This window comes from Xenopus tropicalis, chromosome 7 (genome assembly GCF_000004195.4).
Source record: "Xenopus tropicalis strain Nigerian chromosome 7, UCB_Xtro_10.0, whole genome shotgun sequence".
NCBI classification, from domain to species: domain Eukaryota; kingdom Metazoa; phylum Chordata; class Amphibia; order Anura; family Pipidae; genus Xenopus; species Xenopus tropicalis.
In genome coordinates, this window is record NC_030683.2 from 128773287 (window position 1) to 128798781 (window position 25495).

General features: G+C 47.9%; 1 protein-coding gene across 2 annotated transcripts in view; it reads left to right on the forward strand.

Moving 5' to 3' along the window:
• Positions 1 to 25175, forward strand: part of aplp1 (amyloid beta precursor like protein 1) — a 39614-nt gene extending 14439 nt beyond the window's left edge. Inside the window, 16 exon segments of one of the 2 annotated variants that reach the window (NM_001127434.1) lie at positions 5741 to 5893; positions 7789 to 7918; positions 9640 to 9752; positions 10453 to 10625; positions 10753 to 10928; positions 11014 to 11135; positions 12530 to 12604; positions 12813 to 12971; positions 14429 to 14557; positions 15929 to 16028; positions 18145 to 18279; positions 18477 to 18500; positions 19326 to 19396; positions 21050 to 21109; positions 22650 to 22793; positions 23059 to 23613. In NM_001127434.1, the coding sequence (NP_001120906.1) occupies positions 5741 to 5893; positions 7789 to 7918; positions 9640 to 9752; positions 10453 to 10625; positions 10753 to 10928; positions 11014 to 11135; positions 12530 to 12604; positions 12813 to 12971; positions 14429 to 14557; positions 15929 to 16028; positions 18145 to 18279; positions 18477 to 18500; positions 19326 to 19396; positions 21050 to 21109; positions 22650 to 22793; positions 23059 to 23157 (1863 nt within the window). In that variant the 3' untranslated portion in view covers positions 23158 to 23613. 2 annotated transcript variants of the gene reach the window in all.
• Positions 25176 to 25495: the final 320 nt, after the last annotated feature.

Below are 25495 nucleotides of genomic sequence, written 5' to 3' on the forward strand. Positions count from 1 at the left end.
TACAGCCATTTACTTGCCCCATACAGCCATTTCCCTGCCCCATACAGCCATTTCCCTGCCCCATACAGCCATTTCCCTGCCCCATACAGCCATTTCCCTGCCCCATACAGCCATTTCCCTGCCCCATACAGCCATTTCCCTGCCCCATACAGCCATTTCCCTGCCCCATACAGCCATTTACTTGCCCCATACAAGGGGCGTCACTGCCTGCCCCCCAAACCGGAAGGGCAGTATTTTAAAGAAAAAAGGGGGTCAACCCTCTTCCTGACATATTCGGGACTTGGGTCAGAACACCCTAAAAAAGAGTTTGTTTCAATAAAAATATTGCGCCTCCTAGAAATGTCTGTTACTTTATTTGCAGCAGCGTTTCCGAGCGATCAGCGCTTGATGCAACAGACACTCACTGTTTATTGGGCTGGGGGGGGGGGCTGCTGGGGTCTCTGGGTACTGGGAATGCCCCGGGGCCTATTTTGTATGGGCCTGGGCTGGATCCGGATGAGGACCATTCAGGTCAGTGGAGGGGCAATACTTCTTACCCTCCTAAAGTCAAACTAGTATGGTCTGTCATATATGGAATCATTTACCCCCTACTGTACTATATAAGGATATTAGAAGGTCACGGTGACCACTAAGAGCCCTACAAAGTGAAAGTAAAAGAGAAACGCACCCAGTTGAGCAGATTTTCTCTCTCCGGTTCAGCAGACGTCAGTACCAGCAGTACCGGCCCATTGATCCATAGGGCAATGTGACCCAAATCCCTGGCTCTTATGTAACCAGCCTTATCCTCCATTATTTATTAACCCACGTGAGCCCTCGGGTTCTTACTGCTTCCCCTGACTCCATTTATTTCCCATTCCCTATTTGTCCAATGAATGTTTAATGTTACGGGGGCAGCCATGACAATCTAGTTTTGCTTCTGGGGGGGGGGGGTTACACTGGGCAGACTTTGCCATGGAGGTTTAAAAAGGGTACTTCACTTAAAGAGTTAACATTTAGTATGATGTAGAGAGTGATATTCTGGGACGACTTGCACTTGGTCTTCATTTTTTACTATTATTTCAGTTTTTTTGTTCAGCAGCTCTCCAATTTAGAATTTCCGCCGTGATCTGGTCGCTAGGGTTCAAAGTGCCTTAGCAACCAGGGAGTGGTTTGAATGAGAGGCTGGTATATTGGCAAAGAAAAATAAGTCATAAAAAGTAACAATGACAATAGAATTGCAGCTTTACAGAGTGGTGGTTTCTGGGCTGCTGGGGTCGGCGACCCCCATTTGTAAGCGGGAAAGAGGCAGAAAAAGGGAAATAATTCAAAAACAATAAAAAATAAATAATGAAGACCAATTGAAAAGTTGCTTAGAAATGGTCATTCTATAACATACTAAAAGGCAACTTACCGGTTCTAAGCAGCTTCTCAGTCGGTCGCACATTTTCATAGTTTTTACATTGATTTTCCTCTCTCTTCTGCCTCTTTTCCAACTGTGAAATGGGGGTCACTGACCCCGGCAGCCAAACCCTATTGCTCTGTGAGGCTCCAGTTGTATTATTATTGCTCCAGTTTATTCCTTTTCTTTCTATTCAGTCCCTCTCCTATTCATCCTCCTGTCTCTCATTCAAACCACTGCCTGGTTGCTAGGGTAAACTGGACCCTAGCAACCCAATAGCTGGTGAAATTCCAAATGTGAAAGCTACTGAACAAAAAAACAAACACAAAACCACTGTGAGACTAAAATAGTCCCTGTGAGTGGGGGTTCTGGCTGATACGGATCTGGATCTGGATTCAGTGGGACACAATGTCTCAGCCAATGGCATTTTCCCGCTGATAGGGAGCCAATTACTCACTGTTTGCTCGCTGGGGTTGGCTACATCTCCCCGGGGAGGGGCACTGTGTTGCCTTTATTCTACAGCCCCATCACATCAGATCCTACTGATTTTACATTGCCTGAAGGGCCCCATTCTACCCCTATTGGCTCCCTATCAGCCATTGGCTGTGACATTGGGTCCCACAGAATCCAGATCCATATCAGCCAGAACCCCCACTCACGGGGACTATTTTAGTCTCACAGTAGTGTTTTATTTTTTGTTTTTTCTGTTCAGTAGCTTTTAAGTTTGGAATTTCGGCAGCTATTGGGTTGCTAGGGTCCAATTTACCCTAGCAACCCTAGGGGAAAGGGCCACACTTTAATAGCCGTACGATCTGCCGGCAATAGTAACAGTAAGTCAGGGCCCTTAGGGAAGGGGGTACAGAGAAGGTCTGACCCCAATTATTATGCAGTAAATATAATAAATTAATTTAAAAATACAAATTTAATCAAAACCCAACACGTTTTGGCCCTTAGGGGCCTTCTTCAGGGACACGTGCAAAAAAAAAAAATTGAAAATGCAGGCAACTCACACAGTCCAGGCTAGGCAATATATACCCCCCCCTCGTTATTTATTTTGTATAGTTTTTTAATTATTTGCGTTTCTCTTCTGCCCCTTTCCAGCTTTCAAATGGGGGTCACTGACCCCGGCAGCCAAACCCTATTGCTCTGTGAGGCTCCAGTTTTATTGTTATTGTTACTTTTTATTCCTTATCTTTCTATTCAGCCCCTCCCATTTTCATATACCTGTCCCTCATCCAAACCACTCCCTGGTTGCTAAGGTAATTTGGACCCTAGCAACTCTTTCCAGCTTTCAAATGGGGGTCACTGACCCCGGCAGCCAAACCCTATTGCTCTGTGAGGCTCCAGTTTTATTGTTATTGTTACTTTTTACTCCTTATCTTTCTATTCAGCCCCTTTCCTATTCATATTCCTGTCTCTCATTTAAACCACTGCCTGGTTGCTAGGGTAAACAAGACCCTAGCAACCAGGCTGCTAAAATAACAGATGGAGAGCTAAAACCAATATAACTGAAAAACCATAAAAAATGAAGACCAATTGCAAATGGTCTCAGAATTCCAATGTCTATGTCATATTAAACTAATTGAAAGGTGAACTACCCCTTTAATTGGGGGCTTACTGGGTCCCCTATACTCCTGGGCCCCCCTTTCTCTATAGCCATTCTGTCCTAACTTGCTTTCTACCAGTTTGGAGACAGTACTATCAGGGTCAGACTGGGGCACGACCCAATCCCTTAACCTTCTCCCTTCCCTTACGTGCGCTCGGGGGTGGGGGGCAGATGGGTGGTGGGGGTTCCTGCGGCAGGGTCGGACTGGGGGGTGAAGGGCCCACCCGGGGTCCCGGCCTAGGGGCCCTGCAGGTGCCCCCATTGGCCGCTTCCCCTAACCCCCCCGCAGGGGCCCCCCGAACCCCCCTCGCAGGGCCCCCCACCCAACCCTCCCGAGCATGTTAATTTAACACGTCAGGGGAGGATCGGTCGGGCAGGGGGAGTGCCGGCAAGGGTCGGGTTTGGGCCGCCGGGGCCCATTAGAGCCGGGGCCCACCTGCGGGGGTTTGAAGGCTGTGACAAGGGCCCGTTGAGGGGTGTAGGGGCCCCGCTTGGCCCCTGCACTTTTGTTTCCCCCCACAATCCAAATACATACAAGCAGGTTGATTGGCTCCTGATAAAACTGAAATAATGTGTGTAATTAGATTGTTAGCTCTTCTGGGGCAGTAAGCACTATAGAAAAAATAAATGGTTATAATGGCTGCCCCCCCCCAGAGGGAGGACAGTATAAAGGCTGTGAGGAGGGAAAGGGTTAATGTGGGGAGGAAGAGGAGAGAAGCGGAGAGGAAATGAGCGGATTAGAGAATTGAGTTAGGGGGGAGATGGCACATAGGATAAGGCCATGAAATGATAATGGATGGGGGGGGCACAGGGGACACAGGGGACAAAGGACAGATGCTCCGAGAATCAGGAAAATACTATGGGCTGGGGGGGGGTAGAATTATATGGGCCGGGGTTGGACACACAGACAGCGGGGTACAATCAGGCGATAGGGAAAGTGGGGTGCAGGGCCACAAGGGGAGCAAGGTGAGGGGTGAGACTCCATCGCTACGAGGGGGGGAGCAGGGAAGATAAGAGAGCTGCATTCTTTTGGGAAACTGTTGTCATGGCAACAGAGGAAGATAGAACATCTCCGTCGGGAGCGGTTGCCATAGCAGCCCATCTCTAAGAGAGAGAGAGAGAGAGCAGCCGGAGATGGGGGGGGGGGGGGGGGGGGATAAACAGAGGCAGAGGGGGCTGTAAGCGAAATAACAGGCAGAAAAAGTTATTTGAGAAATGTGAGACAAACAGGAGTAGAGAGGAGATAATTAGGCCCAGAGAGGATCGGGGCGGCCATGTGTAGCCAATCAGCTCTCTCAGGGGTCTGGGGGGGGGGTCACCTTGATCCGGTCATTTCCATAGGGCCCGGGGCTCCATAACGGTACTGACATATTAACGGGTCGGCCCGGCCCTGGGCTACTGAACATGGGGTTATACTCAGCCCTCACGTCTGCCCCTGGGCTTTAACTAAGGAATTGGGGGGGCAGTTAATTAGTCTCTGCCTAATCAGCACAGACTGAGTGATTATATAGGGGCACTCTCCTGGGGCACTTACTGGGGTACTGAAAGGCTTAACTTACTGACTCTACAGAAAATAGGCTGTTCCTGCTGAATTGTGCTTAGTACAGGGGAATCCCTATGTGCCATAGTTTTATGGTATCTCTCTGTACAGGCTATGAGCAAACTTAGGGGGCTGTTCCTGCTGAATTGTGCTTAGTACAGGGGAATCCCTATGTGCCATAGTTTATGGTATCTCTCTGTACAGGCTATGAGCAAACTTAGGGGGCTGTTCCTGCTGAATTGTGCTTAGTACAGGGGAATCCCTATGTGCCATAGTTTTATGGTATCTCTCTGTACAGGCTATGAGCAAACTTAGGGGGCTGTTCCTGCTGAATTGTGCTTAGTACAGGGGAATCCCTATGTGCCATAGTTTTATGGTATCTCTCTGTACAGGCTATGAGCAAACTTAGGGGGCTGTTCCTGCTGAATTGTGCTTAGTACAGGGGAATCCCTATGTGCCATAGTTTTATGGTATCTCTCTGTACAGGCTATGGGCAAACTTAGGGGGCTGTTCCTGCTGAATTGTGCTTAGTACAGGGGAATCCCTATGTGCCATAGTTTTATGGTATCTCTCTGTACAGACTATGGGCAAACTTAGGGGGCTGTTCCTGCTGAATTGTGCTTAGTACAGGGGAATCCCTATGTGCCATAGTTTTATGGTATCTCTCTGTACAGACTATGGGCAAACTTAGGGGGCTGTTCCTGCTGAATTGTGCTTAGTACAGGGGAATCCCTATGTGCCATAGTTTTATGGTATCTCTCTGTACAGGCTATGAGCAAACTTAGGGGGCTGTTCCTGCTGAATTGTGCTTAGTACAGGGGAATCCCTATGTGCCATAGTTTTATGGTATCTCTCTGTACAGGCTATGAGCAAACTTAGGGGGCTGTTCCTGCTGAATTGTGCTTAGTACAGGGGAATCCCTATGTGCCATAGTTTTATGGTATCTCTCTGTACAGGCTATAAGCAAACTTAGGGGGCTGTTCCTGCTGAATTGTGCTTAGTACAGGGGAATCCCTATGTGCCATAGTTTTATGGTATCTCTCTGTACAGGCTATGGGCAAACTTAGGGGGCTGTTCCTGCTGAATTGTGCTTAGTACAGGGGAATCCCTATGTGCCATAGTTTTATGGTATCTCTCTGTACAGGCTATGAACAACTTTATTTAACCTTTAATTAAAAAATTAACAATATATTTCAATCTATTGTCATTGTTACAGTGTCTCTCAGCATGGCGACCCCAGCTGGCGCTTTTCTGTGGCCGAGTGCCACTTCATATGGATCTGACAAATGGGCAGTGGGTGTCGGACCCCCGAGGAATCCCCAGCTGTATTGGGAGCAGCAAAGATGAGATTCTGAAATACTGCAGAGAGGTAAGGGGGGGTTTTATTTGTCTTGTCCATTATGCTAGCGCTTTATGCCAACATCAGTCAGTGTGGGGGTGCAGCTAGGGGGAGGGGCAAGGAGACCATATAAAGGCACAAGGCTGCAGGCTGAGTTATACAGGGAACTCTGAGTATCACTCATGTATTATAAGGGATAATGTACCCCCTACTGTAAATGATAAGGATATTAGCAGTCACTGAGGGGTTCTGTGCCCCCCATATAAAGGCACAAGGCTGCAGGCTGAGTTATACAGGGAACTCTGAGTATCACTCATGTATTATAAGGGATAATGTACCCCCTACTGTAAATGATAAGGATATTAGCAGTCACTGAGGGGTTCTGTGCCCCCCATATAAAGGCACAAGGCTGCAGGCTGAGTTATACAGGGAACTCTGAGTATCACTCATGTATTATAAGGGATAATGTACCCCCTACTGTAAATGATAAGGATATTAGCAGTCACTGAGGGGTTCTGTGCCCCCCATATAAAGGCACAAGGCTGCAGGCTGAGTTATACAGGGAACTCTGAGTATCACTCATGTATTATAAGGGATAATGTACCCCCCTACTGTAAATGATAAGGATATTAGCAGTCACTGAGGGGTTCTGTGCCCATATAAAGGCACAAGGCTGCAGGCTGAGTTATACAGGGAACTCTGAGTATCACTCATGTATTATAAGGGATAATGTACCCCCTACTGTAAATGATAAGGATATTAGCAGTCACTGAGGGGTTCTGTGCCCCCCATATAAAGGCACAAGGCTGCAGGCTGAGTTATACAGGGAACTCTGAGTATCACTCATGTATTATAAGGGATAATGTACCCCCTACTGTAAATGATAAGGATATTAGCAGTCACTGAGGGGTTCTGTGCCCCCCATATAAAGGCACAAGGCTGCAGGCTGAGTTATACAGGGAACTCTGAGTATCACTCATGTATTATAAGGGATAATGTACCCCCTACTGTAAATGATAAGGATATTAGCAGTCACTGAGGGGTTCTGTGCCCCCCATATAAAGGCACAAGGCTGCAGGCTGAGTTATACAGGGAACTCTGAGTATCACTCATGTATTATAAGGGATAATGTACCCCCTACTGTAAATGATAAGGATATTAGCAGTCACTGAGGGGTTCTGTGCCCCCCATATAAAGGCACAAGGCTGCAGGCTGAGTTATACAGGGAACTCTGAGTATCACTCATGTATTATAAGGGATAATGTACCCCCTACTGTAAATGATAAGGATATTAGCAGTCACTGAGGGGTTCTGTGCCCCCCATATAAAGGCACAAGGCTGCAGGCTGAGTTATACAGGGAACTCTGAGTATCACTCATGTATTATAAGGGATAATGTACCCCCTACTGTAAATGATAAGGATATTAGCAGTCACTGAGGGGTTCTGTGCCCCCCATATAAAGGCACAAGGCTGCAGGCTGAGTTATACAGGGAACTCTGAGTATCACTCATGTATTATAAGGGATAATGTACCCCCTACTGTAAATGATAAGGATATTAGCAGTCACTGAGGGGTTCTGTGCCCCCCATATAAAGGCACAAGGCTGCAGGCTGAGTTATACAGGGAACTCTGAGTATCACTCATGTATTATAAGGGATAATGTACCCCCTACTGTAAATGATAAGGATATTAGCAGTCACTGAGGGGTTCTGTGCCCATATAAAGGCACAAGGCTGCAGGCTGAGTTATACAGGGAACTCTGAGTATCACTCATGTATTATAAGGGATAATGTACCCCCTACTGTAAATGATAAGGATATTAGCAGTCACTGAGGGGTTCTGTGCCCATATAAAGGCACAAGGCTGCAGGCTGAGTTATACAGGGAACTCTCTATATAACACATTTCCATTGGTTCTTCCCCAGATTTACCCTGAGCTACAAATCACAGGAGTCGCTGAAGCCGCTCAACCGGTCACTGTAACGAATTGGTGTCAGACCCAGAGGTCGGAGTGCAAAGGTCACCAGCATATAGTGGTTCCATATCACTGCCTGGGTGAGTGTCTAATTGGATCCCTATCTCTATGGGCCTGTTCAGCGCCAGAGTCTGACAGCTGCTGCCCCCCAGGGGGTTATAAATGATGTATGGGGTAAAAGCCATTTAATAATACATGATAAAAGTGACATTAGTATGGGAATGGGATAGGGACCTTAGATTGTAAGCTCACTGGGGCAGGGACTGATGGGAATGGGATAGGGACCTTAGATTGTAAGCTCACTGGGGCAGGGACTGATGGGAATGGGATAGGGACCTTAGATTGTAAGCTCACTGGGGCAGTGACTGATGGGAATGGGATAGGGACCATAGATTGTAAGCTCACTGGGGCAGGGACTGATGGGAATGGGATAGGGACCTTAGATTGTAAGCTCACTGGGGCAGGGACTGATGGGAATGGGATAGGGACCTTAGATTGTAAGCTCACTGGGGCAGGGACTGATGGGAATGGGATAGGGACCTTAGATTGTAAGCTCACTGGGGCAGTGACTGATGGGAATGGGATAGGGACCATAGATTGTAAGCTCACTGGGGCAGGGACTGATGGGAATGGGATAGGGACCTTAGATTGTAAGCTCACTGGGGCAGGGACTGATGGGAATGGGATAGGGACCTTAGATTGTAAGCTCACTGGGGCAGGGACTGATGGGAATGTGATAGGGACCTTAGAGTGTAAGCTCACTGGGGCAGGGACTGATGGGAATGGGATAGGAACCTTAGATTGTAAGCTCACTGGGGCAGGGACTGATGGGAATGTGATAGGGACCTTAGATTGTAAGCTCACTGGGACAGGGACTGATGGGAATGTGATAGGGACCTTAGATTGTAAGCTCACTGGGACAGGGACTGATCGGAATGTGATAGGGACCTTAGATTGTAAGCTCACTGGAGCAGGGACTGATGGGAATGGGATAGGGACCTTAGATTGTAAGCTCAGTGGGGCAGGGACTGATGGGAATGTGATAGGGACCTTAGATTGTAAGCTCACTGGGGCAGGGACTGATGGGAATGGGATAGGGACCTTAGATTGTAAGCTCACTGGGGCAGGGGCTGATGGGAATGTGATAGGGACCTTAGATTGTAAGCTCACTGGGGCAGGGGCTGATGGGAATGGGATAGGGACCTTAGATTGTAAGCTCACTGGGGCAGGGGCTGATGGGAATGTGATAGGGACCTTAGATTGTAAGCTCACTGGGGCAGGGGCTGATGGGAATGGGATAGGGACCTTAGATTGTAAGCTCACTGGGGCAGGGGCTGATGGGAATGGGATAGGGACCTTAGATTGTAAGCTCACTGGGGCAGGGGCTGATGGGAATGTGATAGGGACCTTAGATTGTAAGCTCACTGGGGCAGGGGCTGATGGGAATGGGATAGGGACCTTAGATTGTAAGCTCACTGGGGCAGGGACTGATGGGAATGGGATAGGGACCTTAGATTGTAAGCTCACTGGGGCAGGGACTGATGGGAATGGGATAGGGACCTTAGATTGTAAGCTCACTGGGGCAGGGACTGATGGGAATGGGATAGGGACCTTAGATTGTAAGCTCACTGGGGCAGGGACTGATGGGAATGTGATAGGGACCTTAGATTGTAAGCTCACTGGGGCAGGGACTGATGGGAATGGGATAGGGACCTTAGATTGTAAGCTCACTGGGGCAGGGGCTGATGGGAATGGGATAGGGACCTTAGATTGTTTCTAACGATCTCCATTATCGTTCCAGTGGGGGAGTTCGTTAGCGATGCCCTGTTGGTGCCGGACAAATGCCGCTTCCTTCACCGCGAGCAGATGGACGTGTGCGAGAGTTACCAGCATTGGCACGAGACTGCCCGAACCGTAAGCACTCCTATTGGCCAGTGGTCAGTGTGGGGGGGGGGGGTCATTGCCCCAGACCCCCAGAATCAAGGGTTCCTCTTGTACGGATGGAATGTTCTAGAATGACCTATCCTAAGCAATTTTTCAATTGGTCTTTATTATCTATTTGTTATAGTTTTTGAATTATTTGCCTTCTATTATATGGGGGTCACTGACCCCGGCAGCCAAAACCTATTGCTCTGCGAGGCTCCAGGTTTATTGTTACTTTTTATTCCTTATCTTTCTATTCAGCCCCTCTCCTATTCATATACCAGTCTCTCATTCAAACCACTCCCTGGTTGCTAAGGTAATTTAGACCCTAGCAACTCTTTGCAGCTTTTCAATGGGGGTCACTGACCCCGGCAGCCAAACCCTATTGCTCTGTGAGGCTCCAGTTTTAATGTTATTGTTACTTTTCATTCCTTATCTTTCTATTCAGCCCCTCCCCTATTCATATTCCTGTCTCTCATCCCAACCACTCCCTGGTTGCTAAGGTAACTTGGACCCTAGCAACCAGATAGCTGCTGAAATTCCAGACTGGAGAGCTGCTGAACTGAAAATTACATAACTACAAATAATAAAAAATGAAGACCAATTGCAAATTGTCCTGTAATTGTCCACAAATGACCCAATTGTTATGGTCTCTAGTAACGAGGGGCCCCCCTGTCCCCCCCCCCCACAGGCCTGTGCTGCCGAGGACCTGGACCTGCACAGTTACGGGATGCTCCTCCCCTGCCGCCTCGACCGGTTCCGCGGGGTGGAATATGTTTGTTGCCCCACCCGCAACCCCCTGCCAGTGGAACCAACCCAAGGCCTCCCCAGCCCCACGCCTGAACCAGAGGAACCGGAGAAAGAGTGAGTCTTCTCTCATTGGTTATGTTTTGGGGTGGTGGGAGGGGCTACAGTCATGGTGGGGTGGGTGGGGCCAGTATATATGGGGGGCTATGATAGACTAAGGATTTTTTCCATGTCTCCTATCCAGGGATGAAGTGGAGATCGATGATGATAACGTAGAAGTGGTGGAGGAAGGAGCAGAAGACCCCGCGGGGGCGGAGACTGACCAACACACTCCCGCCATATGGGACGACTATTTTGTGGGACCTGGGGATGAGGAGGAGACCACCAGTGCGGCCCCCACTCTACCCCCTGAGGTTAAAGGTCTGTCGCCCCCCCATACCAAGGTGGTCTATTATGTGCCCGTGGCCCTTTAAATTAACCCTATGTGTCATATCTGCCCCCCCAGTTTCGCGCCCTACGGACGGGGTGGATATTTACTTTGAGTCGCCGCGGGAGGGGTCGGAACACGCCAATTTCCTCCGAGCCAAAATGGAGCTGGAAGAACGACGCATGAAGCAAATTAATGAGGTAACTGGTGGGCGCCCGTGTCCTTGGGGGGGGGGCAAGTGATCATGTGACTGTGGGCGGTGTGGGCCGTATTACTAATATTCCTGGCTGCGACGGAACGAAAACAACCGTTAGTCACAGGGAGAAGTAAATTCGTGATTCAGTTCTGTTTGTCTGGATACGGAATGGAAAATCTGCCTCCTTCCATCCGTGCCTGAGGGCCCCCTCCCAGCATCCCCCAACGGGGCAATATATAAAGGGGCTGTAATATCTCAAAGAAATTCAGCTGGTTGCACCCTGCAGCTATGGGTGAAGCCATCAAGGGTTCCTCTGGGGAAGAGTTATGTCTGAACCCCTCCCCTTTATATATAACCCCGCCCATGCCTATGAGATCATTGACATTGTTCAGCCCCTCCCTCTGTCCCACCTATGAGTTACCCAGTCAGTCTTTTAAGACAGCTCCAACGTCCTCCATGTTTGAGGGGCCTGGTTATAATGAAATAGGGGTCTATGAAGCCTATAAGGAGTCTGAGTCTTTCTAGGTTCAAGTCTTTCTAGGTTCTAGATTCAAATCTAATTGCTGATTGGTTGCTATGGGCAACATTACTGGTGATGTTTGTAGTTTAAAGTCTAATTGCTGATTGGTTGCTATGGGCAACATTACTGGTGATGTTTGTAGGCTCAAGTCTTATTGCTGATTGGTTGCTATGGGCAACATTACTGGTGATGTTTGTAGGTTCAAGTCTAATTGCTGATTGGTTGCTATGGGCAACATTACTGGTGATGTTTGTAGGTTCGAGTCTAATTGCTGATTGGTTGCTATAGGCAACATTACTGGTGATGTTTGTAGGTTCGAGTCTAATTGCTGATCGGTTGCTATGGGCAACATTACTGGTGATGTTTGTAGGTTCGAGTCTAATTGCTGATCGGTTGCTATGGGCAACATTACTGGTGATGTTTGTAGGTTCGAGTCTAATTGCTGATCGGTTGCTATGGGCAACATTACTGGTGATGTTTGTAGGCTCAAGTCTAACTGCTGATTGGTTGCTATGGGCAACATTACTGGTGATGTTTGTAGGTTCAAGTCTAATTGCTGATCGGTTGCTATAGGCAACATTACTGGTGATGTTTGTCTCCAATGTTAATCAATACTCCCCTTAGTGACTTTCTTGTGCTCAGTATTGTAGTGTGTAAGCAAACGTCACTGGGGATGTTGTCCATAGCAACCAATCAACATTTAGTTTTGATTGGTTAGAAGTTAGAAAGCAAAAGCAAAGATCTGATTGGTTGCTATGGGAAACATCACCGGTGACATTGGCTTACACGCTAGGCCCCTTAGTGTCCCTTTTGGACCCACTTATTGGACTGAACCATCCGACACCGGGGGGAGACTGACGGAATCTTTTCATTCGCAGGTGATGAAAGAATGGGCCGAGGCAGATTATCAAGCAAAAAACCTTCCCAAATCCGATCGGCAGGCAATAAATGAGGTAAATATGTCGGGGGGCAATGGGGGGGGAGGTGTAGTTTGATTGGTTCTCTAGGACTCCTCCCACAGTCTTGTACTAACCAATCACAGTGCTGTACCCCTATCCAATCAGGCATCCCAGCAAGGGTAATTCTGAGTGGTTGGATGGGGTGATTGGCTGCTTGCAGATTGTTCCCGGTCAGCCAATGGCTTCTCTGCCTTTCCCGTAGCACTTCCAGACCATCCTGCAGACCCTGGAGGGCCAAATCTCCGCTCAGCGCCAGCGACTGGTCGAGACCCATCTGGGCCGGGTGGTGGCCTCTCTGAATGATAACCGCCGGGGGGCGCTAGAGAACTACCTGGCCAGCGTTCAAGCCACACCCCTAGATGTAAGTATCAGCTGTTGGACCACAACTCCCATCATCCTTAGCCAGACAGCCTGGAACCCTTCAGTATCAGTAATGTAAAACCACAATCATAGTTGCACGGCATTCTGGGTAAAAAAAAATGGCAAATTGAATCCAAAATTGAAATTGTTCATTTGGGGCATTTTGTGCCCCCCCCCCCCCCCCCTTTTGTAATGAAGCCCTATTGAGTGTAGCAGATAGAAGTCTAGTGGTGGAAAATGGCATTGCAACAAATGTGCACACTAGGTCATTTACTTAGACAACTGCAAACTGAATGCCATCAGAAACCCCCCCTAGTGGGCATGGGGGGCATCACGGTGCATTCTGGAACAGGGGGATGGACTACGAGGGGAGGAGCATCTTTAATAAATTCCGTCAAATCCCACAATGACTGCGGTTGCGGGCTATCGGGATGTCTCAGTGCAGAATAGAGTGCAGGTATTTGCCCCAAAAATTATATTTTTTAATACTGATTAAAGTGGTTTGGTGGAAAGTGATTTATTTCACGTGGCCGATCCCTTTCCCTGACTAATTGGGTTCCGTGAGATGATCCGTCAGCAGAACCGGCCCTGACGCTGCAACTAAAGTGATTCATAGGGCACCGAGCGCAGTAAATATCCTGCATCCAGGCGCGTGGGGGTATAAGGGGTAATTATATCTTAGTTGGGATCAAGTACAGTTACTGTTTTATTATTACAGAGAAAAGGGAATCATTTAACCATTAAATAAACCCAATAGGGCTGTTCTGCCCCAATAAGGGGTAATTATATCTTAGTTGGGATCAAGTACAGGTACTGTTTTATTATTACAGAGAAAAGGGAATCATTTAACCATTAAATAAACCCAATAGGGCTGTTCTGCCCCAATAAGGGGTAATTATATCTTAGTTGGGATCAAGTACAGGTACTGTTTTATTATTACAGAGAAAAGGGAATCATTTAACCATTAAATAAACCCAATAGGGCTGTTCTGCCCCAATAAGGGGTAATTATATCTTAGTTGGGATCAAGTACAGGTACTGTTTTATTATTACAGAGAAAAGGGAATCATTTAACCATTAAATAAACCCAATAGGGCTGTTCTGCCCCAATAAGGGGTAATTATATCTTAGTTGGGATCAAGTACAGGTACTGTTTTATTATTACAGAGAAAAGGGAATCATTTAACCATTAAATAAACCCAATAGGGCTGTTCTGCCCCAATAAGGGGTAATTATATCTTAGTTGGGATCAAGTACAGGTACTGTTTTATTATTACAGAGAAAAGGGAATCATTTAACCATTAAATAAACCCAATAGGGCTGTTCTGCCCCCAATAAGGGGTAATTATATCTTAGTTGGGATCAAGTTGTATAATAAGACTGACACAAAAGTTAATAATAAGACAGTATTTGGGGTACAGTACAGTGTGAAAAAGGGCACTCTCTTCTTCTTTGATAGCCGGAGCGAGTTCTACTGGCGCTGAAGCGATACATCCGGGCCGAGCAGCGAGACCAGCGACACACAGTCCGGCACTACCAGCACGTGAGCAGCGCCGAGCCCGACAGAGCTGAGACCATTCAGTTCCAGGTACCTGAGAAGTACTGACCCATTTGAGCCCAGCACCGTAATCTGATTTACTGGAATTAATTTACAGGCTATGAGCAAATTTAGGGGGCTGTTCCTGCTGAATTGTGCTTAGTACAGGGGAATCCCTATGTGCCATAGTTTTATGGTATCTCTCTGTACAGGCTATGAGCAAACTTAGGGGGCTGTTCCTGCTGAATTGTGCTTAGTACAGGGGAATCCCTATGTGCCATAGTTTTATGGTATCTCTCTGTACAGGCTATGAGCAAACTTAGGGGGCTGTTCCTGCTGAATTGTGCTTAGTACAGGGGAATCCCTATGTGCCATAGTTTTATGGTATCTCTCTGTACAGGCTATGAGCAAACTTAGGGGGCTGTTCCTGCTGAATTGTGCTTAGTACAGGGGAATCTCTATGTGCCATAGTTTTATGGTATCTCTCTGTACAGGCTATGGGCAAACTTAGGGGGCTGTTCCTGCTGAATTGTGCTTAGTACAGGGGAATCCCTATGTGCCATAGTTTTATGGTATCTCTCTGTACAGGCTATGAGCAAACTTAGGGGGCTGTTCCTGCTGAATTGTGCTTAGTACAGGGGAATCCCTATGTGCCATAGTTTTATGGTATCTCTCTGTACAGGCTATGAGCAAACTTAGGGGCTGTTCCTGCTGAATTGTGCTTAGTACAGGGGAATCCCTATGTGCCATAGTTTTATGGTATCTCTCTGTACAGGCTATGAGCAAACTTAGGGGGCTGTTCCTGCTGAATTGTGCTTAGTACAGGGGAATCTCTATGTGCCATAGTTTTATGGTATCTCTCTGTACAGGCTATGGGCAAACTTAGGGGGCTGTTCCTGCTGAATTGTGCTTAGTACAGGGGAATCCCTATGTGCCATAGTTTTATGGTATCTCTCTGTACAGGCTATGGGCAAACTTAGGGGGCTGTTCCTGCTGAATTGTGCTTAGTACAGGGGAATCTCTATGTGCCATAGTTTTATGGTATCTCTCTGTACAGGCTATGGGCAAACTTAGGGGGCTGTTCCTGCTGAATTGTGCTTAGTACAGGGGAATCCCTATGTGCCATAGTTTTATGGTATCTCTCTGTACAGGCTATGAGCAAACTTAGGGGGCTGTTCCTGCTGAATTGTGCTTAGTACAGGGGAATCCCTATGTGCCATAGTTTTATGGTATCTCTCTGTACAGGCTATGGGCAAACTTAGGGGGCTGTTCCTGCTGAATTGTGCTTAGTACAGGGGAATCCCTATGTGCCATAGTTTTATGGTATCTCTCTGTACAGGCTTGATAAATATTTAGGTAAATTGCTGAGGACATAGGATTGATAGTACCCGACTCATGAGCTTTCACTTCTTTCTTACCCAGGTTCTCACTCACCTGCGGGTCATTGAGGAACGAGTCAACCAATCCCTGTCCCTTCTGTACCGTAACCCCCAGCTGACTCCTGAGCTCCGCGATCAGATTGGTTTGTATTGGGTCCCTTTCAGCCTATCACAATCATTCAAATCCAGCGGCAGGTTGCCAGGGCCAGAAAAAATGATAGCAAGTAGGAAACAGATAAATTAAAGGGGAACTTGACCCCCCCAAAAAATATTTATTTATTTTTTTGCATTTTGAGAGAAATTTCCCAGTATCCATTCTATCCAGTCTAATAGTTATGTGTAAATATCACTGCTTTGAAAGCAGCGTCTGTCTGTCCCTTCTGTTCTCCAGTTCTGACTCATGAAACAATGTAGTAAAAGTCGGTTCTCTCCAGGTATTTGATTAGGTGGCTTCGGCTAAATTGTTTCAGGAGTCAGAACCAAAGAACAGAAAGTAGAACTCTGTGAGCTCATTTATAGAAACCAATCAGGCATTTAGATTTGCCCCCCCCCCCCCCCAATTGAGAGCTTAACAAAATCATTTGAAAACAAATTACAAAATGAAGACCAATTGCAAAGTTGCTAAGAAAAGGCCATTCTTCATGAAGATCAACCACCCCTTTACTTATAGCTCCTCCCTATGAGTAGAGGTGATTTGAAGCCAAAGGTTGGACTTGATGGATGTATGTTTTTTCATCCTCAGCTACTGTAATATTATTATTTTATTGTTATTATTAACACTTATTTATAAAGCGCCAACATATCCCGCAGCGCTGTACAATAAGTGGGTTTCATACATTGGGCATACAGAGTAACATATAAAGCAATCAATAACCGATACAGGAGGGGAAGGGAGCCCTGCCCAAAAGAGCTTACACTCTACAAGGAGTAACATATAAAGCAATCAGTAACCGATACAAGAGGGGAAGAGAGCCCTGCCCAAAAGAGCTTACACTCTACAAGGAGTAACATATAAAGCAATCAGTAACCGATACAGGAGGGGAAGGGAGCCCTGCCCAAAAGAGCTTACACTCTACAAGGAGTAACATATAAAGCAATCAGTAACCGATACAAGAGGGGAAGGGAGCCCTGCCCAAAAGAGCTTACACTCTACAAGGAGTAACATATAAAGCAATCAGTAACCGATACAGGAGGGGAAGGGAGCCCTGCCCAAAAGAGCTTACACTCTACAAGGAGTAACATATAAAGCAATCAATAACCGATACAAGAGGGGAAGGGAGCCCTGCCCAAAAGAGCTTACACTCTACAAGGAGTAACATATAAAGCAATCAGTAACCGATACAGGAGGGGAAGGGAGCCCTGCCCAAAAGAGCTTACACTCTACAAGGAGTAACATATAAAGCAATCAGTAACCAATACAGGAGGGGAAGGGAGCCCTGCCCAAAAGAGCTTACACTCTACAAGGAGTAACATATAAAGCAATCAGTAACCGATACAGGAGGGGAAGGGAGCCCTGCCCAAAAGAGCTTACACTCTACAAGGAGTAACATATAAAGCAATCAATAACCGATACAAGAGGGGAAGGGAGCCCTGCCCAAAAGAGCTTACACTCTACAAGGAGTAACATATAAAGCAATCAGTAACCGATACAGGAGGGGAAGGGAGCCCTGCCCAAAAGAGCTTACAATCTACAAGGAGTAACATATAAAGCAACCAATAACCGATACAAGAGGGGAAGAGAGCCCTGCCCAAAAGAGCTTACAATCTACAAGGAGTAACATATAAAGCAACCAATAACCGATACAAGAGGGGAAGAGAGCCCTGCCCAAAAGAGCTTACACTCTACAAGGAGTAACATATAAAGCAATCAGTAACCGATACAGGAGAGGAAGAGAGCCCTGCCCAAAAGAGCTTACACTCTACAAGGAGTAACATATAAAGCAATCAGTAACCGATACAGGAGGGGAAGAGAGCCCTGCCCAAAAGAGCTTACACTCTACAAGGAGTAACATATAAAGCAATCAGTAACCGATACAGGAGAGGAAGAGAGCCCTGCCCAAAAGAGCTTACACTCTACAAGGAGTAACATATAAAGCAATCAGTAACCGATACAGGAGGGGAAGAGAGCCCTGCCCCAAAGAGCTTACAATCTATTATTATCATTATTATGCTGACTTAGTAAACCAAGCCCTAGTGCCCATATCTCTCATTGGCATTGCCCCCTGCTCTCCCTAAAATACTGTCGCCCCCTCCTGGCAGAGAGCTGGCTGCGCACCGAGTGGGTGGGGGCCGGAGACCTGCTCAGCTCCACCCAGAAGAAGATGAATGAGGACAGCGACTACCCTGAGATTAGAGTGCCCCCCCAGAACTCGGCCGAGACGTCACAGGGAGAGGGTGAGTGCACCCCTATATTGCCCCCCCCCCCCGGGTTCCCTGCTGCCCCTCTCAGTGGACCCCACTCTGTTGTCTCTGCCTGTGCCTGTGCGCTCTCTCTCTCTCTGTCACTGATTGGTTCCCTTTTTACTCTCTCTCTCCCTGTCCCCCCTTTCCTCCTTCTTCACTCGCCGCGGGCGCACGGACCCCCCGAGCAGATTCCCAGCAGATTGAGCGGAAAGGTTAGTGAGTGGGTTTGGGGCATCGACTCCCTCTTTCCTCTCCCCCCTCAGTGTCTGCCGAGCACTGGGGCTCATTTATAAAGGGGGTGCTGGGAGTTACACCCTGTGTATCATAGACTCTCCCACCTCAGTGTTAAAGGGGATATAAACCCAACCATAACGCTGCCCCACTGCGCCCCCTAGTGTTGCTATAGTCGTAATTCTAGATGCAAGGAAATTCCCCAATGAGAATTCTACTGAGCAACAATGTGAGTGTAAGTGCAAGAGAAGTGACCAATGAGAATGCTGATTCCCAGCACTGTGTCAGGCCCCTTGCTGGTACCTTACATATAGAGATAATGATGGCATTTTCCCCTCATTATATGGCACAGGAATCAGACATGGGGATAAAGGGACAGACTTGTTCAGTGCTGGGAAACTGTGCTTATTGCTCCCAACTCCAATTGCAGGAACAGAGAACAGGGAGCCGGATTTACTCACATCAGCTGGGATTCTCATTGGGGGATTTCTTGCATTTTAATGCAGTTTTATTGGGCAATATTGCTTTAAGAATACAGCCCTGATGTTGCTGGACTACAGCTCCCAGCATGCCTCACCCTTCATTATATGTTACATTATTCTGGGATTTGTAGTCCAGCAACAGCGGAGTAACGTTTGGTTGAGCCGCGCTGTGCCGCAGGGTTTAGTTCCCCTTTAATGGAGACAGTCCTGGTGTTACTTTACACTCTCAGAGACCCCTTCATAAATCACCCATGCTGTCTCTTTCACCCATTGCTCTCTCTTGTGATGTCTTATCCATGTCTGTCTCTCTGTGCCCCCCCGCAGGCTCTGCAGTTTGGGATCTCTACTCGGACTTCCCCCCCAGTGAGCGCACACTCACCTTCCCTGGGCCAAAGGTAAGAAAGACAAGGGGACAAGCGAGAGGGGGATCCCGTGAATGAGCCGAGACCTCAAAATACTTACAACTGGTGGAGTACAGTATGGAGAGTGCTATATAGAGAGTACAGTATGGAGAGTGCTATATAGAGAGTACAGTATGGAGAGTGCTATATAGAGAGTACAGTATGGGGAGTGCTATATAGAGAGTACAGTATGGAGAGTGCTATATAGAGAGTACAGTATGGAGAGTGCTATATAGAGAGTACAGTATGGAGAGTGCTATATAGAGAGTACAGTATGGAGAGTGCTATATAGAGAGTACAGTATGGAGAGTGCTATATAGAGAGTACAGTATGGAGAGTGCTATATAGAGAGTACAGTATGGGGAGTGCTATATAGAGAGTACAGTATGGAGAGTGCTATATAGAGAGTACAGTATGGGGAGTGCTATATAGAGAGTACAGTATGGAGAGTGCTATATAGAGAGTACAGTATGGAGAGTGCTATATAGAGAGTACAGTATGGAGAGTGCTATATAGAGAGTACAGTATGGAGAGTGCTATATAGAGAGTACAGTATGGAGAGTGCTATATAGAGAGTACAGTATGGGGAGTGCTATATAGAGAGTACAGTATGGGGAGTGCTATATAGAGAGTGCTATAAAGAGTACAGTATGGAGAGTGCAATATAGAGAGTACAGTATGGAGAGTGCTATATAGAGAGTACAGTATGGAGAGTGCTATATAGAGAGTACAGTATGGAGAGTGCTATATAGAGAGTACAGTATGGAGAGTGCTATATAGAGAGTACAGTATGGAGAGTGCTATATAGAGAGTACAGTATGGAGAGTGCTATATAGAGAGTACAGTATGGAGAGTGCTATATAGAGAGTACAGTATGGGGAGTGCTATATAGAGAGTACAGTATGGGGAGTGCTATATAGAGAGTGCTATATAGAGAGTACAGTATGGAGAGTGCAATATAGAGAGTACAGTATGGAGAGTGCTATATAGAGAGTACAGTATGGAGAGTGCTATATAGAGAGTACAGTATGGAGAGTGCTATATAGAGAGTACAGTATGGAGAGTGCTATATAGAGAGTACAGTATGGAGAGTGCTATATAGAGAGTACAGTATGGAGAGTGCTATATAGAGAGTACAGTATGGAGAGTGCTATATAGAGAGTACAGTATGGAGAGTGCTATATAGAGAGTACAGTATGGAGAGTGCTATATAGAGAGTACAGTATGGAGAGTGTTATATAGAGAGTACAGTATGGAGAGTGCTATATAGAGAGTACAGTATGGAGAGTGCTATATAGAGAGTACAGTATGGAGAGTGCTATATAGAGAGTACAGTATGGAGAGTGCTATATAGAGAGTACAGTATGGAGAGTGTTATATAGAGAGTACAGTATGGAGAGTGCTATATAGAGAGTACAGTATGGAGAGTGCTATATAGAGAGTACAGTATGGAGAGTGCTATATAGAGAGTACAGTATGGAGAGTGCTATATAGAGAGTACAGTATGGAGAGTGCTATATAGAGAGTACAGTATGGAGAGTGCTATATAGAGAGTACAGTATGGAGAGTGTTATATAGGGGTTTGGGGGCTCCGTGAATAAGGAAATATTTGCTACAGACCCTCTGTCTCTGTCTCTCTGTTGCTAGGATAACGGATCTGTGAAACAAGTTCACTACCAGTCTGAGGACATTCAGCGAGACCAGCTGGTAAGTACCAGTATGTATGGGCCGGGGGTGGGTAAGTGCCAGTATGTATGGGCCGGGGTGGGTAAGTGCCAGTATGTATGGGCCGGGGGTGGGTAAGTACCAGTATGTATGGGCTGGGGGTGGGTAAGTACCAGTATGTATGGGCCGGGGGTGGGTAAGTACCAGTATGTATGGGCTGGGGGTGGGTAAGTACCAGTATGTATGGGCCGGGGGTGGGTAAGTACCAGTATGTATGGGCCGGGGGTGGGTAAGTACCAGTAGGTATGGGCCGGGGTGGGTAGGTACCAGTATGTATGGGCCGGGGGTGGGTAAGTACCAGTATGTATGGGCCGGGGGTGGGTAAGTACCAGTAGGTATGGGCCGGGGTGGGTAGGTACCAGTATGTATGGGCTGGGGGTGGGTAGGTACCAGTATGTATGGGCCGGGGTGGGTAGGTACCAGTATGTATGGGCCGGGGGTGGGTAGATACCAGTATGTATGGGCCGGGGGTGGGTAGGTACCAGTATGTATGGGCCGGGGGTGGGTAAGTACCAGGATGTATGGGCCGGGGGTGGGTAGGTACCAGTATGTATGGACCGGGGGTGGGTAAGTACCAGTATGTATGGGCCGGGGGTGGGTAAGTACCAGTATGTATGGGCCGGGGGTGGGTAAGTACCAGTAGGTATGGGCCGGGGTGGGTAGGTACCAGTATGTATGGGCCGGGGGTGGGTAAGTACCAGTATGTATGGGCCGGGGGTGGGTAAGTACCAGTAGGTATGGGCCGGGGTGGGTAGGTACCAGTATGTATGGGCTGGGGGTGGGTAGGTACCAGTATGTATGGGCCGGGGTGGGTAGGTACCAGTATGTATGGGCCGGGGGTGGGTAGATACCAGTATGTATGGGCCGGGGGTGGGTAGGTACCAGTATGTATGGGCCGGGGGTGGGTAAGTACCAGGATGTATGGGCCGGGGGTGGGTAGATACCAGTATGTATGGGCCGGGGGTGGGTAGGTACCAGTATGTATGGGCCGGGGGTGGGTAGATACCAGTATGTATGGGCCGGGGGTGGGTAGGTACCAGTATGTATGGGCCGGGGGTGGGTAAGTACCAGGATGTATGGGCCGGGGGTGGGTAGGGTACCAGTATGTATGGACCGGGGGTGGGTAAGTGCCAGTATGTATGGGCTGGGGGTGGGTAAGTGCCAGAATGTATGGGCCGGGGGTGGGTAAGTGCCAGTAATGTATGGGCCGGGGGTGGGTAGGTACCAGTATGTATGGGCCGGGGGTGGGTAGGTACCAGTATGTATGGGCCGGGGGTGGGTAGGTACCAGTATGTATGGGCTGGGGTGGGTAGGTACCAGTATGTATGGGCCGGGGGTGGGTAGGTACCAGTATGTATGGGCCGGGGGTGGGTAGTTACCAGTATGTATGGGCCGGGGGTGGGTAATACCCCAGCAGAGCAGTGTGGGGGGGGGGGGTCCAGATGGGTCAGTAACCATAGAAACAGAACTCATTTTGGGGTTGCCCTCCTAACGTTTCTATTTATTCTCATTGGCCCGGCAGGAACCCGACACGCTGGTCACCTTTAACCGCGGTGCTTTGATTGGTCTGCTGGTGGTGGCAGTCGCTGTTGCCATGGTGATAATAATTAGCCTTCTCCTGATACGACGCAAGCCCTACGGCACCATAAGCCACGGGATCATAGAGGTGAGCCAATTGGCTAGCACTAATGCCGGCTGCACTGATTTCCAAGCCGCCACGCAGCCAATGAGAGTAAAATTTGCACCTAGGTATGGGTAGTAACCCATAGCAACCAATGAATAAAAGCTAATCACCGATTGGTTGCTATTCACTAGTCTAAAAGTGAGAGCAGCGATAGCTTCACTTGGGAAGATACATCCCCCCCAGGGGCAAAGCTGTAGCTGCATGATAGTTAGCAAATTAATTGCCCCCAACCCCCCTATTTTTGCAGGTGGAAGCTTCCAGGAGCCCCGAAGACAAGCACTTGAGTAAGATGCAGAACCAGGGCTACGAGAACCCGACCTACAGATACCTGGAGGAGAATAACTGAGCATGGGTGTGGGCTGGGGCTGGGTTATACTATTCGGGGGTGGGACTTTACTTCGGGGGAGGAGCAGCGTGGGTGGGAGGGGTTTGTGGGACTACGGGGATATTTTAATAACAGGGGTGAGACCAAATGAACGGGGAGAATTGATGTTGCCCTTACGAGGCAGAGATTGGTTCCCGTTGGGGATAAGTAGGGAGGGAAGCAACCAACTGTAGGAACACGGGGGGGGGGGGCGGAGTGGGTTAAAGTGCACGTCTCTCTCCCCTGTAAATGCACTTAAATTATTTATAACTCAGAAGGGAAGAGAAGGACCACACGGTAACCTTCTGCCGCCACCCAACCCCCGAGCTCCGACGAACCAGCCTAAATAAACCGCCATTTCCCGTATCGTCCAATCAGCTGCTGCCCACATCATATATATAGTCTTAGGCCTACATCTACTAAATAGTGACCCAAAAATAAAAAAAATTTGCTTTCAAGCTTGTGCCGCATTCTCCACCGCGAGCGAAACTCCCAGACTCCCTCGAACGTCCCCCCTATGAGTTCCGCTGCGGCACTTTAGTCTCAGTAATGATCCTTCGGATGTACGTAGTCGCCCTGGTTATGCCGACCGTGGGTGGGGGGGGGGGGTCTATGAACGATTGGGTTGTATATATATACGTGTACAGAAGTGCTGTCTTACCCTTTAGGGGAGGGCATGTCTTACGGTTTCTCCAGCTTTCATAAACTACAACTCCCACAATCCCCTTTGAGGCTGGGAATGGTAGCCTATGGCAGCTTGTGTGCGTTCGGCCTGCTTGTAGGAATAATGTTAGCGTCTTTCCTCTATTAACTACCTTATATATATATTTTATTTTTGATCCAAAGATAATTCCACCCCCCCGGGGGCAGATTCCCACAGCACACAGGGGCAATTAAAACTTACAGGGCTCCCTCTCGGCCAATGAATGTTGCCGCATCCAAGCGTAGAACTAAGAATGTTCCCTGTCTGCCCCGTAATAACATTTCTGTCCATTGCCCGTGGATCCCTTTATAGACTCCCTGTTTATAGAAACTGGGAGGAAGCCATTTTTGAAGCCTGACAGTGCAGTGGGCGGGGCTTAGGATGTTAGGATGTCACGCCTTTTAAAGGGGACTACCCACTTATATTTAATTCATGGCAATGGTGTGAGGACAGAATGCAATTCCATACCTCTCGTATTCTGGGTGTGGCTATGGGTAATCAGGCCAGGACTGGGGCACAAAATAGCCCCCGGGGCATTTACACAGAGGCCCAAATAGCCCCCCCAGCAGCCCAATAAATAGTGACTGTCTATGGCACCTTACAGCAGCCCCTCTGGCATTGGCCAGAACCCACAGACTGCCAGTCCGGCCTATGTGTAATAATCTCCTGCACTCAATAGGCCAGTTTAGTTTAGTTGTTTAGTGCAAATCTCATTTGAGTAGTGGGACTGACATGCAATAGATAGGGGGTACCCATGTACCAATCAGAGTGCTCCAATAGGTCCTGCTGCCCCCGTGGCTGTAACTTGCCTAGATCCGACCGTCTGATTGGTTCAGCAAAAACACTTTGCTTTTGCATTTTTTTTTCCTTTTTCAGCGGGCAGATCTCCCCTTTAAACCTGGATACCTGGGCTATTAAACCGCTGAACGACTAATTAGCAATTAATCAAGATGGAAACTGCATGGCTGTGCCCAAACCAGTACAGTCTGCAGCGGAACCGCTTTCTAATGAGCCGCGCATGATGCGGGTTTGGGCCGGGCCCAGTTTAAAAGGGACGTGGCGCAACTGTCTGAGCTCAAATTCCAACCGATTGTAATAAAAACCGCTATTAATTCATTTGCACTGAACATAAAAGAACAGTTACTATCAGTGCGCGGGGGGCGGGGACACGCCACATGGGGTGTATTTTGTACTTGTAATGAGATAATGAGTTTCCTTCCCTCGTGTTTGTTTCACTCCCAGCGACTAAACTGTAACATTTTATTCAGCGTTCAATAAAGAGATATCAAGCGGGTAAGTGTGGCCTGTTCATTGAGTAGCCAGAGACTACTACTCCCCACTGCTACTATAGGCACCATCTCTCCCTACTATACCTGCTATCCCACAGCCCCAGTCCCTTCCCAGAGGCTATTATCCCCCACTGCTACTATAGGCACCATCTCTCCCTACTATACCTGCTATCCCACAGCCCCAGTCCCTTCCCAGAGGCTATTATCCCCCCACTGCTACTATAGGCACCATCTCTCCCTACTATACCTGCTATCCCACAGCCCCAGTCCCTTCCCAGAGGCTATTATCCCCCCACTGCTACTATAGGCACCATCTCTCCCTACTATA